General features: G+C 42.8%; 1 protein-coding gene across 3 annotated transcripts; it reads left to right on the forward strand.

The window, feature by feature from the left end:
- Positions 1–1,462: 1,462 nt before the first annotated feature.
- On the forward strand, positions 1,463–11,456 carry LOC139765563 (UDP-glucuronosyltransferase 1A7-like). Of its 3 annotated transcripts, none has more exons than XM_071693119.1 (10): positions 1,463–1,700; positions 1,977–2,214; positions 3,481–3,786; positions 3,884–4,287; positions 5,213–5,420; positions 6,296–6,533; positions 6,727–6,864; positions 9,161–9,242; positions 10,344–10,457; positions 11,217–11,456. In XM_071693119.1, the coding sequence occupies exons 2-10, from the start codon at positions 2,113–2,115 to the stop codon at positions 11,389–11,391; spliced, it is 1,767 nt and encodes a 588-aa protein (XP_071549220.1). In that variant the 5' UTR covers positions 1,463–1,700; positions 1,977–2,112; the 3' UTR covers positions 11,392–11,456. The 3 variants fall into 3 exon arrangements, with proteins under 3 accessions (XP_071549220.1, XP_071549221.1, XP_071549222.1); XM_071693120.1 differs by having other exon boundaries at positions 1,463–1,615; XM_071693121.1 differs by having other exon boundaries at positions 1,484–1,502.
- The last annotated feature ends 2,949 nt before the right edge of the window (positions 11,457–14,405 follow it).

A 14,405-nucleotide genomic window follows, 5' to 3' on the forward strand; every position in this document is an offset into this window, starting at 1 on the left:
TTGTTTGTCATTGATAGTTGTATATCTTTTGTTTATATATGCATGCAGCTGACTGCATCGAAAACACAATTTCCTGAGCAGGATATTTCAGAACGAGAAGGTACTGAATCTCATACATGACTTTTGTTTGGTAACTTACCATCTGTACAGCCCATCGTTATCTCTACACTTAGATGCTGTTTTTCTCCACACTCCCCTTCCCCTTTATTCCCACATTCTGTATTTGTGCTATTTTCACAGCTCTGTGCATCTTTGCTTCTTCCTCACAAGGCACTCTTACACTAATTTAGTTTTAAAGTGCAGGAAACGGCATTCTTTCCTTCCACAAGGGCTTAATAGTGGATGCTTATATTTTCAGAGGAGTAAAAACTTGCAAAACATGTGAAATACAAATTTGAAGGGGATTGATGGTCTGAGTGGTTCCATTGACCATAAACGCTTTGAGTGCCACCGTATCATCATCACATTTGGCCAAAATACCGATCATAAGATTGCAGTGAAATTAAATTCTCATAGTCTGTATAAGAAAGATTCTTTTCATATCAAATTTAATTTAAGATTTTCATTATTGCGTACCCGTGCATGATAAGGTAATTGTTATTTGTGCGATGGACGCTAACCTTGTTTATGACTACACAGTTGTCGCCAACACGATTTCCCCTCACTTGAGTTGCCAATGTTCATGTTAACAATTTTTTTAGTATCTTTAAATTACATTCTTTGGCATTCCCATTGTATATACCTGTTATGTTTTAATGAAGTGAAACGTTTATAGATTAGACTACGTTTCCGAAACAAGAAAAACTTATTACTGGCAAGTATTCATCTCGAGTATGTCTGGGTGCGGTTTGGGTGAGTTGGTAGGTAATATATTTTATGTTTTATACTAAATGCTGTACGAAAATAATGCTTGTTTTTATTTCAATGTTGTCCATCTTAAAATGACTAAGGTTCTGACCAACAGTAACATAGTCAGATGTATGTTGATTTATAAGTGGAGAATGAAGTAACGGAGATTCTTTTAAATTTGTAAGTATATCATAAATTTGGTTAATATTTGTATTTACAGATTTTACGACATTTTAGGAACTGAATGTTGGGTACGGTATAAGTAAATACTATACACGTGGAGTCTGGTACTTGATGTTAAACCCAGACACAACTACCTCGCCTCGAGAAGTTTTTAATTTTGTTGTCTTTACCATTTAGTTTCGTACACGTTTATTGAAGCGTGTGAGAAACGATAGTTTTGTAGTAACGTCATGTGGGATTGTAGTTAAGAATTAGATGCACACTATATAGTGATCTAATCATAAGAAACATTGAATCATTCTCATGTATCGTGCAGATAAAGCAACGAAAATGACTGAACGCTAGCCAAAGAAACGCGGGGTTATGGCACCATGACACCAGTGTGTAGGTGCCTCGCCCACGCTAGTGCCACCCCAGCCACAGTGTAAGGCACGCTCACCAAACCTCACTCACTCGTGAAACTAGAGCGTGTTTGTTGTGTTAATTACCTAGTGTTATATAACTACTGGGGGAAACAAATCTTTGCTCATGGGCCCCCAACTTTGAGTATAAAGGGCATGAGAAACACCCGCGATTGGTACTGGTTGGTTGAGCGTGCAAAACAAGTTGTGACTGGCGTTTGGTGACCTCAAGGAGTGATCTGTTTGGAGGGAGGGATAGAATTTCCAGTACATTCAATCATTACTTTTCGTGCTCGAAAAAAATCGCGTAACTGATAGATATTGTAGCTGTGTTTTATCTAATATTTTTAAATTAGTTTTGAAGGGGAAAAAAATGTCTGAATATTGATACATAGATTCAAGTTTTGAGCTGGTAACATCATACAGTAGGAAACTGAGGAAAAGGAACGTTGATATGAAAATACAGAGATTGGAAAGGAAAAAAGTATTATGAGGAACCAAAGAAAAGGGGACCAAATAAATTAGGAACAATTATATCCACAGGATTAGCAAGTTGGTCTAGGCAAACCTCGTTACTCCAAGTTAGTTGTTACTGAGCAGCTGATGATATCGGACTGACTGTCCTGTCACACCGTACCGCAGAGCTGACACTCGAGAACACGGTGTTGGTGCAGTGAGGATGAGGGGGAAGCAGGAGCTGGTGCAAGAGGGCGTCGTCGTCCTGGTGGTGGCGGCCATAGTGATGGTCGCCAACACCACCGCTCATGTCGCTCCCAATGAGGTAAGTTACGACCCTACCACTGTCATGGATGGTTTATATTGTAATGGCCAGCCTTCCCAACACAACAGTACGACTCTTAGGTACGATAGCGTGACCTTTGCTCTGTAGAATCAGGTGCGGGTCGTACCCTCATGTGTAGGGGTCAAGTTGAAGGTCATCCTATTATGGCCAAGGGTCCTATCGCCGGGTGCAGGATCGTACCGTCAGCATTGTATAATGGGTAATTATTTTCCCATAATTTCATATCTTATTAATTTCTATAAGGTTTAGCAATAGTTTGATATAGAATATCATCCAGTGTTACAGACGGCCAATAATATATATATATATATATATATATATATATATATATATATATATATATATATATATATATAGCTAGATAGATAACCGTCCTTACCCATCCTACTTTAAGCTCACTGGTTGCTTGGTCTGGTCGGCAACGTTGATTGATGGATTAATTTATCTCTTGTTCATACCCGTAAATTGACCTAATAAAGTTAGGCTTCTCCCAGTTTAGCATATTATATCCAGCTGACAAGACTGGGTACTGAAAAAGCCTGAATCTCAAATTTTCCATGAAATTCGTGAGTTTTTCATGCTTAAATGTATTTAAGTATTGATAAGATGTCAAGACGCAATCTACATATGGTAAATGATTAAACTAGTCCTGCCCCAGAGGACTCCACCAGAATAATTGAAAACCGCTGAAACTCCTGCTAAGCATAAGGAAAAGTTGACACAGATGTATGTTCATCAGGCACGTGACGGGTTCAGAAAAATAGGTATTTGACATTCATGGTTTACAATGGCGGTCGCTGTATATATATATATATATATATATATATATATATATATATATATATATATATATATATATATATATATGGAAAGATGGAGTGAAAAAGATTTTGTGTGATCGGGGCCTGAACATGCAGGAGGGTGAAAGGAGGGCAAGGAATAGAGTGAATTGGAGCGATGTGGTATACAGGGGTTGACGTGCTGTCAGTGGAGTGAATCAAGGCATGTGAAGCGTCTGGGGTAAACCATGGAAAGCTGTGTAGGTATGTATATTTGCGTGTGTGGACGTGTGTATGTACATGTGTATGGGGGGGGGGGGGTTGGGCCATTTCTTTCGTCTGTTTCCTTGCGCTACCTCGCAAACGCGGGAGACAGCGACAAAGTATAAAAAAAAATATATATATATATATATATATATATATATATATATATATATATATATATATATATATTTCTTTCCCCCAGGAAGGAGGTGCTGGTCCAGTGGACCAGTTCATCGACAACGTACCGGAAGCACAAACCCCTGAAGGCCCTGTCCCCCCTGAGATGTCCTTGAAACCCCCTGAAGGCCCTGAGGTGGAGCAGAGTGCTCGGGACGTGCCCGAAATCCCCGACGAAGATGGAGACGTTGTAGTCATATCCCTGGGAGGAGGAGAGGAGCAGGTCGTGATGGCGCAGATTGCTACTGTGCTACACAGCCATGGACACCAGGTGACGGCCATAGTGTATGGAACTCAACCTCGCGACCATCCCTTCCCGGACACCGTTAAGGTACAGAGTCAGTGTTTACCTTATGGTGAAGTATGGAGACCTGAGTTAGGTATATCCCATGTTGTATACTGACGATTGAGATGTGTGGTTTCTACAGGTACGTGAGGTGACCATAGCAGATGGGGACCCGCTGTACCCGGATGGCGTGGTCATGGGCGTCACCCCGGGTGAGGAAGGTGGCCTGGAGTGGGTGAGTGGGCGTGTGATGGCCTCGAGGGCGCGGGCGTGCGGCCAAGTCTCCCGTCTGGCCTGGGTGGAGGAGACCGTTGCCCGGGCGAAGCTTCTGGTAGCGCCGCTCTTCCTACAGGACATCTGCGTCCTGACGCTCGCCCGCCGCGCCGGCGTGCCGGCCGTGGGCGTCCTGACCTCGCGGGTGGGCGCTTGGTGGGCGTGGGAGCACCTGGGAGTCCTGCCTCCTCTGGCCACCACGCCCGTCCCGCCCACCACCATGGCAGAGCCCACCATCTGGGCGCGGGCATCAAACCTGGCCCGACATTACGGGTATGTATGATGTGTACTCGTGTGGTATACGTTGTATCATCCATACGTTGTATACAGGTCGCACTACACGTCATTCACGCGCAACAAACTTGTACAGCGTAATTCATACTTAGGCAACCAAGTACCACTTCAGTCACTGGTATACACTTTACAACTTACAAACCACACACGGTATGCTGTACAGTTAGTGTCTAACACACAAAGCTTACAGCATATATACAACACTATATACAACCTGTAATGGTATAATCATGCAATTGCAGATCTATAAAAACTGTATTTACGCCATACAACCTACACCTTAAACATACCACACTCTATATACAACACTGAAAATACATATCATAACACAGCCTAGGAATGTTAAGGTATACACATTATACAGTGTCAAATCTATACATCATACAATTGTATCGATACATCATACAATTGTATCGATACATTCATGAAGTGAGACTTTATTTCTATCCTTGTAACAACTGGATTTGTATTAGTTCACATGATTTCTACTGATAATTGCGTCACATAGTTACAGTAGATGCTACTAACAGTGTCAGGTGTAGTTTCTTAATTACAAGTACTACTTTCCTGTCGGTAGAGGGAATGACTGATACTTTCACGTACTTAACACTAAACGCAGGTACTAGTTTCATATGGTTACAGAAAGTGTCAGTTTCACATAGTGACCGTAAGATGGAGTAAATTGATAGCATCAACGATGGTCGTATTGTAGTAAAAAAAATAATAATTGGGAAACCTTAGCCCATTATCCCTATATTTACTCGTAACAATAATGTTTTAAAGAGAAAAGTAGATGTAATTTCCTTAACTAACATTACAGAAACAATATTGATCTGTATGACATGTTTATGAGTTAGTTTTGCAGTTGATGATGATTAGTTTTGGTGTTTGATTTGACCCCCAGGTACCTGGCGTCTCTCCGGCAGCAGTGGCAGGTTCCCGCCCTCACCGCCTTGGACTCAGCGTGGACGCCGCCGACTCTGGAGACGTTGTACGCGTCCTTAGCCCGCGTCCTGCTGACGTGGGACCCCCTCCTGGACGCCCACATACCCTCCACGCCCTTGATCGTTCCTATTGGAGGTTTCTACCTCGAAACAGGACACATTACCAAGGTTAGTTCGTCGCGCTGATGATTAAGTCTGGACTTTATTCCTTATTTCCTCCATCGACAGTATTAGTTGATTGATCACCCTGTACATCGTGTAGCGTCCATTATAGGTCAACTGTACGTTGTGTAGCGACCTTTTAGATCGACTCTACGTCGTGTAGCGTCAGTTAAGTCAATTGTACTTTATGCAGCGTTAATTGATCGACGATGCGTCCTATAGTGTCACTTGAGGTCGACTATACATCCTTTAGCGTTGCTTTAAGTCAGCCATATGTCCTGTAGCGTCACTTTAGGTGGATCATACATCTTCCAGTGTCGGTCCTGGTTTGACCGCACGTCTCGTAGCGCTAGTTTAGGTCGATCTTACAGTATACTGTGGTGCCAATTTAAGTCGGTCTTACATACTGTGGTGCCAATTTAAGTCGGTCTTACATACTGTGGTGCCAATTTAAGTCGGTCTTACATACTGTGGTACCAATTTAAGTCGGTCTTACATACTGTGGTGCCAATTTGAGTCGGTCTTGCATACTGTGGTGCCAATTTAAGTCGGTCTTAAATTTAGGTCGATCATATTGTCTCGTAGCATCTGTTGAAGGGACTGTGGGCCTCTTTCTGTACACTGATTGGATGAATATACTCGGCATCGTAGAACTGTGGTTGATAATGTGATTATTCGAGCTGCAGCCAGACAGTTTAACCCCATTATCCTTTAAAGTTAAACCAGTTTTGACCTTACATTTGAAACTTCTGAATTTGTGTAAGCATACAAACTTTGACTTTATAGTTCAACTAATGAAACGACTTTAGAGTTAAGACATTGAAGGCTGATAACATCTGGTAATGTTGACCTAAGAAGTGAAACATGATTTTCGTCCCCAGGACGTGTTGGTTCCAGCCATCCTCAACCGCGCGGGCGTGTTAACCGTGTGCCCGGGAGGTGGGGAGGCATGGGTGGGAGACCACGCCCTCCGCGCCCTCTACACAGTCCTCGAGTCCACCTCCTACACCGTACTGTGGCGTACCACCCACCCTCACCTGCGTCCCAACGTATCTGAGGATGACACTACCACCGCCAAGTTCCTCTTCAGGGAGTTCCTGCCCCTGAGTGATGTGCTCAGTGAGTGGCATTATGATTAATGGTGGCTTTGTGCTCAGTGAGTGGTCATGCTTTAAGTGAGTGGCCATGTTCTCAGTGAGTGGCCATGTTCTCAGTGAGTGGCCATGTCAGTGAGTGGCCTTGTTGTCAGTGAATGGCCTTGTTAGTATCGAGTTAACGAGTTCAGTACTGAACAATTGTTCGCCTCCTCCAGATCACCCACGTCATCGGATCCTGATATCAACATGTGTGGAGACGGAGGTCATGGCGGCCGTGTACTTCGGCTCCCCGATCCTGTGTCTTCCCGTGACCACAGACCAAACCCTGGCAGCTGCAGCACTCGTGAACTTAGGTGAGCATGTCTACCTGCCTCGCATTCCTTAAGGTAACCTCTCACTCAGACATCAGAGAGCGAGGTGAATAATTCATCTCGTCCCACATGTCTGGGTGTATAATTCATCAAAGTCCATAAATATAAGAGCCTTCTCTTCTGTCCCTACGCTTAAGCTCTTAGTTAATTGCCATTATAGAATTAATTGGATATTCCCTCACCTTGCTGTCCAGGTCAACTTCAAAAACGCACGTGAACAATTGCTCCACTTGCTTGAATTATGAGTTTTATGTTTTGTATATAAAGTATGAAAGTGTGGGTTGTACGTTTCTTACAATGATGATTTACCTGTATGATCCCAGCTTGAACTCTATACATAACACGAGCTTAGTGATATAGTACATCCCAATTTTCGTGATTGCTTTTGTTTCTGGTGCATGGCACAGTGGTCGAGAGAGCTGGGGTTAAAGATCAATATGAATCCTTGAAAGTTACGTTGAGAAAGTTTGAAGGTGAGGCTGTTTGTGTGTGTACTGGGTTATCATGTAGGATATCTGTATCATTATTCATTCTTCCTCTTCATATTATGATTATTATCATTATTACTATTATAAGTAAAAAGCTGCATTAGATGCAGGAACATATTAAAAACTGTATTTTAAGAATCTTTGATTTTGTTCTCATATGGCAAGACGATGCAAACCTAACTTGGCCAATGTCGCTCATTTAGCAGCCAATATGATAGCGACCATTATTGAAATTGGTCTTGTCTAAGATTTGAAATGTGTGAAATATGTTTTCTATATTTTAAATGGACTCTGAGATACAGGTGTTCAGTACCTTCGATATATTGTACCGTCTCTCTCGATGTAGAAAGTGAAAAGCAAAAAAGCAAAAGTGAGAAGCATCGCGTGGGAGAAAACTAGGATGCAAAAGGTCAGACGACCTCGTGGGCTGGGGTCACAGGTCAAGACGAGGTCTCGTTACAGCGAAGTTCACCAGTAATGAAAGTATTTATCTTTTGATAGACTGAAATCTTGTCAGTCAAAATATTTATTTATTGGTAGTAATGAACCATGGTACCTCATATATACGAGACTTTTCATGTGTGTTTTATGGGCATCGTTTAACTTGTTTACGGAACCTGTTCCTGTGGCGTAGGTCGGTGGTCACGCGGTGCGGACTTCGCCGCCAACTTTTCCCGCCAACGCACACACGGTCAACATATCTCACTCAGATTTTATAATTAAGATGAATGTTTGACCCATTTATTTGACATTATGGCACAACATTCATTTACCTACCGGTAACTGAGATGCCAGTGGGTTAGGGTGTGGGTGTAGCCCAATAGTACAGAATGCGCGCTGATGACATCAACTCAAAATATTGTTGTTCAAGATTTTAACATTTTCTGACTCTTGCATGTGTTCTTATAATCAATTTAGTACTGTTTTATCTTAGAGAGAGTGATGATAAGTGTCTCACAGCGCAGATGTGTTTAGGATTTTTTCCATGAATTTTTTTTTCTTTTCCTACGAAAGGAAACTCACACCATAGTCTGTGTCACATATCTCATGTTCATCTTAAAAAAGCGGAAATATATCAGGGATTAATTTGAACTCGTTAGATAATTGTACATCGACACTTTATATTGTGAAAATACAATAGGAAGAGCGGAAGACAAATAAAAGACGAATGAGGGGAATTTCAGCTTCGCTTTACGAGATGATAACAAGGTTATCATAGTGGTCATTGCCCCTGTGGCTGGTCTGTACACACACTGTAACAAGCAGGAGGCGTCGTGTGCCGGGGACCAGCTGTTAATGGCAGGTCACACGGAGACTATTCACGTAAAATAGTGACCAAAATAATACTTGTACAACAGTGTGTGTGATGATAAGTTGGCCATAATGTCGGTCGTCACAGGTTCATGAGGGAATATGATCCTAGAGCAGCCAACTGTTTGAACTGGAGAACAAGTGGCTTGTGTTGACGCTTCTGTTGTCCAGACAGACCTTGCCTTGCAAGCTTATATGTAGGTGTTACCGGACTCTGCCTGCTTACGGTAACGCCGCGAGTGTAAAGTCATCATGGGTCATCATGGTTGGGGTTGGTATCACTGTCAGTTGACGGAGATAAATATGGTCTTTTCCAAGACATTGAGCTTGTGTTTATTATTCTAGTATGTAGATTGAAGCCATACAATGTGTCATGTAAGTCTGTAGTTCACTATATGTTTAGTGTTTACATGAAACTGTAGAATGTGTGTTTGTTTCTCCTGCCTCCGCGGCCGCCGTGTGTGTGACCGGCCCGGTAGGTCTGGGTGTGTCAGTTCCAGCAGCGGAGGCCACACAACACAATTTGAGGGAGGCGATTCACACTCTAGCGACACAGAGAAGGTAAAACTGTCTGTTAACTGTGCCAGTTTTATTATAACTGTCTGTCTAACTGTGCCAGTTTTATTATAACTGTCTGTTAGGCTGTACAGAGGTGGCGTCAGGAAGAACTGAGCAATGGCCTCATTTGCATACAGCCACTTTACCTGTCGTATACTTTGTAAAAAAAAGAAAAATCTTAAAATTTTGTTTCTACTGAGTTGAAATGTTAAAAAATCATCTGAAAGAAACCTTGACAGAACTTAGATTATTTTGTTAATCAAAATGTTTTAAATCTTATATATATATATATATATATATATATATATATATATATATATATATATATATATATATATATATATATATATATATGCTCAAAAGTTGATTTTATTGAGGTATTTGTAAACTGTGGTAGGAAATTTGTACAATTAATATTGATACAACACTCACCATTTTCAGACGATACTAATTTACAATGACAACTAATATACAGTGACTACCAGTATACAGTGACTACCTCAATACAGCGACTACCAGTATACAGTGACTACCTCAATACAGCGACTACCAGTATACAGTGACTACCTCAATACAGCGACTACCAGTATAAAGGGACATCCGTAATCTAGAATAACTACGGACTACAGTAGCGATACTAACCTACAGTGACGAACGGACTGATGTACTGTGAGAATACCTCATTCACAGTGACACTCACTCACCACAGAGCACCCCATGACCTGTCCTGGGGCACATCCCATGACCTGTCCTGGGGTACACCCCATGACCTGTCCTGGGTACACCCCATGACCTGTCCTGGGGCACATCCCATGACCTGTCCTGGGGTACACCCCATGACCTGTCCTGGGTACACCCCATGACCTGTCCTGGGTACACCCCATGACCTGTCCTGGGGTACACCCCATGACCTGTCCCGAGAGTACATCCCATGACCTGTCCTGGGGTACACCCCATGACCTGTCCTGGGTACACCCCATGACCTGTCCCGAGAGTACACCCCATGACCTGTCCTGGGTACACCCCATGACCTGTCCTGGGTACACCCCATGACCTGCCCCGAGAGTACATCCCATGACTTGTTTTGTCCTTCCGGGTTGCCAGCTATCGCGAGCGGGGTCGTGACCTCGGAGAGGAGCTGCATGACCAGCCTCTTGCGCCTTCTGATCGTCTCTTGTTCACCTTGGAACGTGTCATGCGCAAGCCCCATTCCCGCAGGTACGTCAGGCACAGGCCTCACTCCTGCAGGTAAGTCATGCACAGACCACATTCCCGCAGGTAAGTCATGCGCAGGCCCCACTCCCGCTGGGAAGTCATGCGCATGCCCCACTCTAACAGATGCCTTATGCATAAGCCCCAGTCCCTCTGATGCGTCATGCGCGCGCACGTTCCGCTCACAGGTACGTCATGCGGTTGGCCCACTGCATCAGGCACGTCGCGCATGCTCGCGTTGTATGGATAAAAAAAAAATGTTCAAAAATGGTTTGAGGTAACACTCAGGTACTATAGTTAATTTACCGGATTTATGATTTATTATGACGTTGCTGGACTCGTACATCATGTGCTACATTGTCGATCATGGTGTGGAAGCAGGTAAGTGTGATGTTAAGTTATAGTAGTGCATGAACGAGTTCTTGTGTTGTTAAGGTGAAATTAACTGGTTATATAACCCCTTGAGTACAAGGATGTTCGCCTTGAGGACGAGCCAACACCGAAGTGAACGAGAAACCTTGAGTCTGGTAATATGTCGTACTTGAAGGTTAAGTTCTCGTACTCGGGAGGTTGAACAGCCCAAGACGTTAAATCGTTGTGCTCGAGGGACTTAAATGGGAGTCGATTAACAGAGTATAACTTTAGATATACAAAAGATAATTACATGGTTGGGATAATTGATTTAAACGAGGGTTGGTTGAATTATGGGATCGAACTGGTTGTTAGCAAGGATAGTGTGGCTGACCGTGTGTGTGATGATGACAGGTACAGGAGGCAGGTGTCCGGGGTTGGTGGTGGACTGTATCTACTCCAGCTCAGCAATGCTGACGTCTACCTGCTTCTGCTCATACTGCTGGCCACTTTGATCGGCCTCCTGATGGCGCTGGCCATCGCGCTCTTGCCCATCCTACTCAAGAAGCAGAAAGCCAAAGCTGACTAGGATTAGGTTTAAGGATGTGGAAGATGTGAAATGTTTATAGAATAACAAATAAAATTAAAGTAAGACTAACGAGTTTGATATTTAGTCATGTAAGATGAACCCCCTGAGCCAGACGGTAGCTAAAGAATACATTAATTACAGTTATTAATTAATTACCTTGTATCAGTGGGTTGTGATGTGGCATCTGGCGTGAATGACGAACTCTGGATGAGTGAACAAGACATATTTTTCATGTGGTGACCCGTGCACTTAGTTACACTGGTACCTATCTTGCTTTTCGTGAATCGGAAAAAAATAAGAAAATGAACTGATGGGTCGCACATACTCGCTACTGTTATTAACCCACAGTAGAAACATAATTTAACCCCATGTTGTCATTAGTACGCCGAGAAATTACGTGTCTTGTCAGGAGTAGCGAAACGCAAGAGCGACAGGGTATCAGTTAAGGGCACCGATGACACTGGGAAATCTATCAGCCAATCAAGAGACCAGATTCAATGGGTGATTCCTTGTTTGCATGTAAGCTTTAGCTAGTAGTACATAGGAGATCAGTTGAGAAACTCGGAAATTCTAAAGGGCGGGTCGAGTGTCCTCAGGAATATTTATTTGCTGAGAGAGTGTGGTGGGAAAGAGGTAAAAGTTAGTATGTAGACTTCTGTGCATCAGTTGAAAACAACTGAGGTCTCTTATTAAAGTGAACAGTTAATTGATTTTGCATAACCGATATAATGTTTCCATCTTCATAAACTTAACCGAATCTGACCCACTTCCTAAATCTAATGTAACGTATAAGCACGTTTACCTAAGGCAACCACCTACCATTAATGAAATCGCCAAACCTTTTTAAGTTTTAAAGTTATGACGCTAGGCATGAAAAGTTCGAACTTTTTGTATGTTATGAACGGCTGTTACATATATATCAGAGTACCATGTGTCCAGTAAGTATAGATGATTATAAATATATTTTTGAGATATGCCAGAGACGAGAATTTTAACTGAGAAGAACGAGACAGGACCGTAATTTATGTTTATTATAGTTTCCGCTCTTCATTATTCAAAGAAAACGGTTGTGTGATGCTTTATTTTAAGGCAGAACTATGTTAGATACATTTTTTTGACCTTCAAAAGGCAATTATCTTCCACTTACAGGTTGAGTAGCATCTTGCATTTGGACCTGTTAGGTTTGGATAGTATTGATTTAGGGATAACTAAGAAAATTGGCCATGCATAAGACATCACGTCGGAAGCTGGAAATATAAATTCTTCCGAGTCGGAGGAGAATGTAGTTATTGTTTTATACTTAGTTTTCTTTTTATGTTTGTGTTTTTGGCAAGGAGTATGAACGTATTCTGATTAGGATTGCATTAATTTATTTTCTGGAAAGGGAAAATAAGACCTGGGGTATACAGAAATATTACTTCCTCGACTCTAAAGTCATTGTTGACAGCTTTTGAAAATGAGAATCACCTGAACCTCCATCCCGAAAAAAAAATAGATTATGGTTATTTCCTGAACCAGTCAAGCCAAACTTTGTGAAGCTTCGCGTAACTCGAAGGTAGAGGAGGGAGGAAGGGAGAGGGGGAGGTGAAATTATGTGTTAATCTTGTATTGAGGAAATTTATGTCTATAAGAAATTAATCGACGTGGCTCATTTTTCTTGTCAACTGTTGTCTTTTATGGTTTTCGGAAGTCATTTTTACATTCGCATGTAAACCCAAGTGTAATGTAACCGACAGTAATGTATCTTGAGTTTGTATCGTAATAACGAATCAAGCATTTGAGCCGGCCAAACATACTCTACCTCTACATCATCTACCCCATCCTACTGTATAACCTTGATATAACTTACCCGCCATACATAAACTAGACGTGACCTCCTAACTTGATATAGTCTAACTTAACCAAACAACCTAGAGTTATCAACCTAACCTAGACTTTACCACCAACCCTACCATACTCTGATATAAATAACGTAAACCTAACCTAACCTCATGTAGTAGACGTACCCTAACGTAACCAAACCTTTCACAACATTGCAAAAACCTCTCCCACGTTCCCAGGGAGACGTTGAGACCCAGGTCACAAGACCTGATGGCCCTTGAGCTACGCAGGAGGTGTAGTGGTGATACTGCAGTCTGAGCGCTGGTAGAAATGGTCTCTGGTGGGAATGTTGGACCCTCGTGAGCACGACCGTATGACCCGTGGGTATGGTGGCCTGCTCCCTGTGTACTGAGGTAGAAGTAAACATTTACAATGTCTCTTATGTTTATTTCTTCTCGTGATTCTGTTTAGAGGTTAGGTTTCATTCGTTAAAGGAGGTATCTCGTATAATGCTGTACGACATTTATCCAAACGACGTACTTCGTAAAAGGATACAAGGATGATATTAGTTTCCATTTTCTACAGCCTCATCCACCGTGAAGTAAAGAAAACGGTTCCTGGTGGCCCCGCATTCCGTTTGAAAATCTCCCAGGTGGTAAAGGGTAATAATAAGGTTAAAGATCAGAGCGAAGGAAGGTGTGTGTGTGTGTGTGTGTGTGTGTGTGTGTGTAGGAGGGGGGGTGTCTGTGGAGGGGGTTTACTGCCTGGTGAGCGTGTGCTCCGAGGTGTGGTGTCGTCACGCTGGGAGAAGCCATGTTTGATGGTGATCAGTGTGAGGTTGTATGGAGGATGTACTCCCACGTTGGCTCTAGAACCTCACCATTACGACCATCACCACCTCCTCTGTCCAACCATCCTGATCCCCTCTGCCACCACACACACACACACACACACACACACACACTACACAATGACCGGATGATTTCCACATTTCATTTTTGTCATAATTAAAACTATGACACAGATTTTCCCAGCGCGTGAAGACACCTTCCCAGATGGGCGAGCCTCCTGCAGCCCACCGCCTCACCCACTTCCCAACAATTGCCAAGACTTGAGCGGCCTTCCCAGTGCTCCACCTCCGCCCCAGACAGCACCGGAATCCTGCTGGTGGTGATTACTGTGTGTGTGTGTGT

This window comes from Panulirus ornatus, chromosome 55 (assembly GCF_036320965.1).
Source record: "Panulirus ornatus isolate Po-2019 chromosome 55, ASM3632096v1, whole genome shotgun sequence".
Taxonomy (NCBI): Eukaryota; Metazoa; Arthropoda; class Malacostraca; order Decapoda; family Palinuridae; genus Panulirus; species Panulirus ornatus.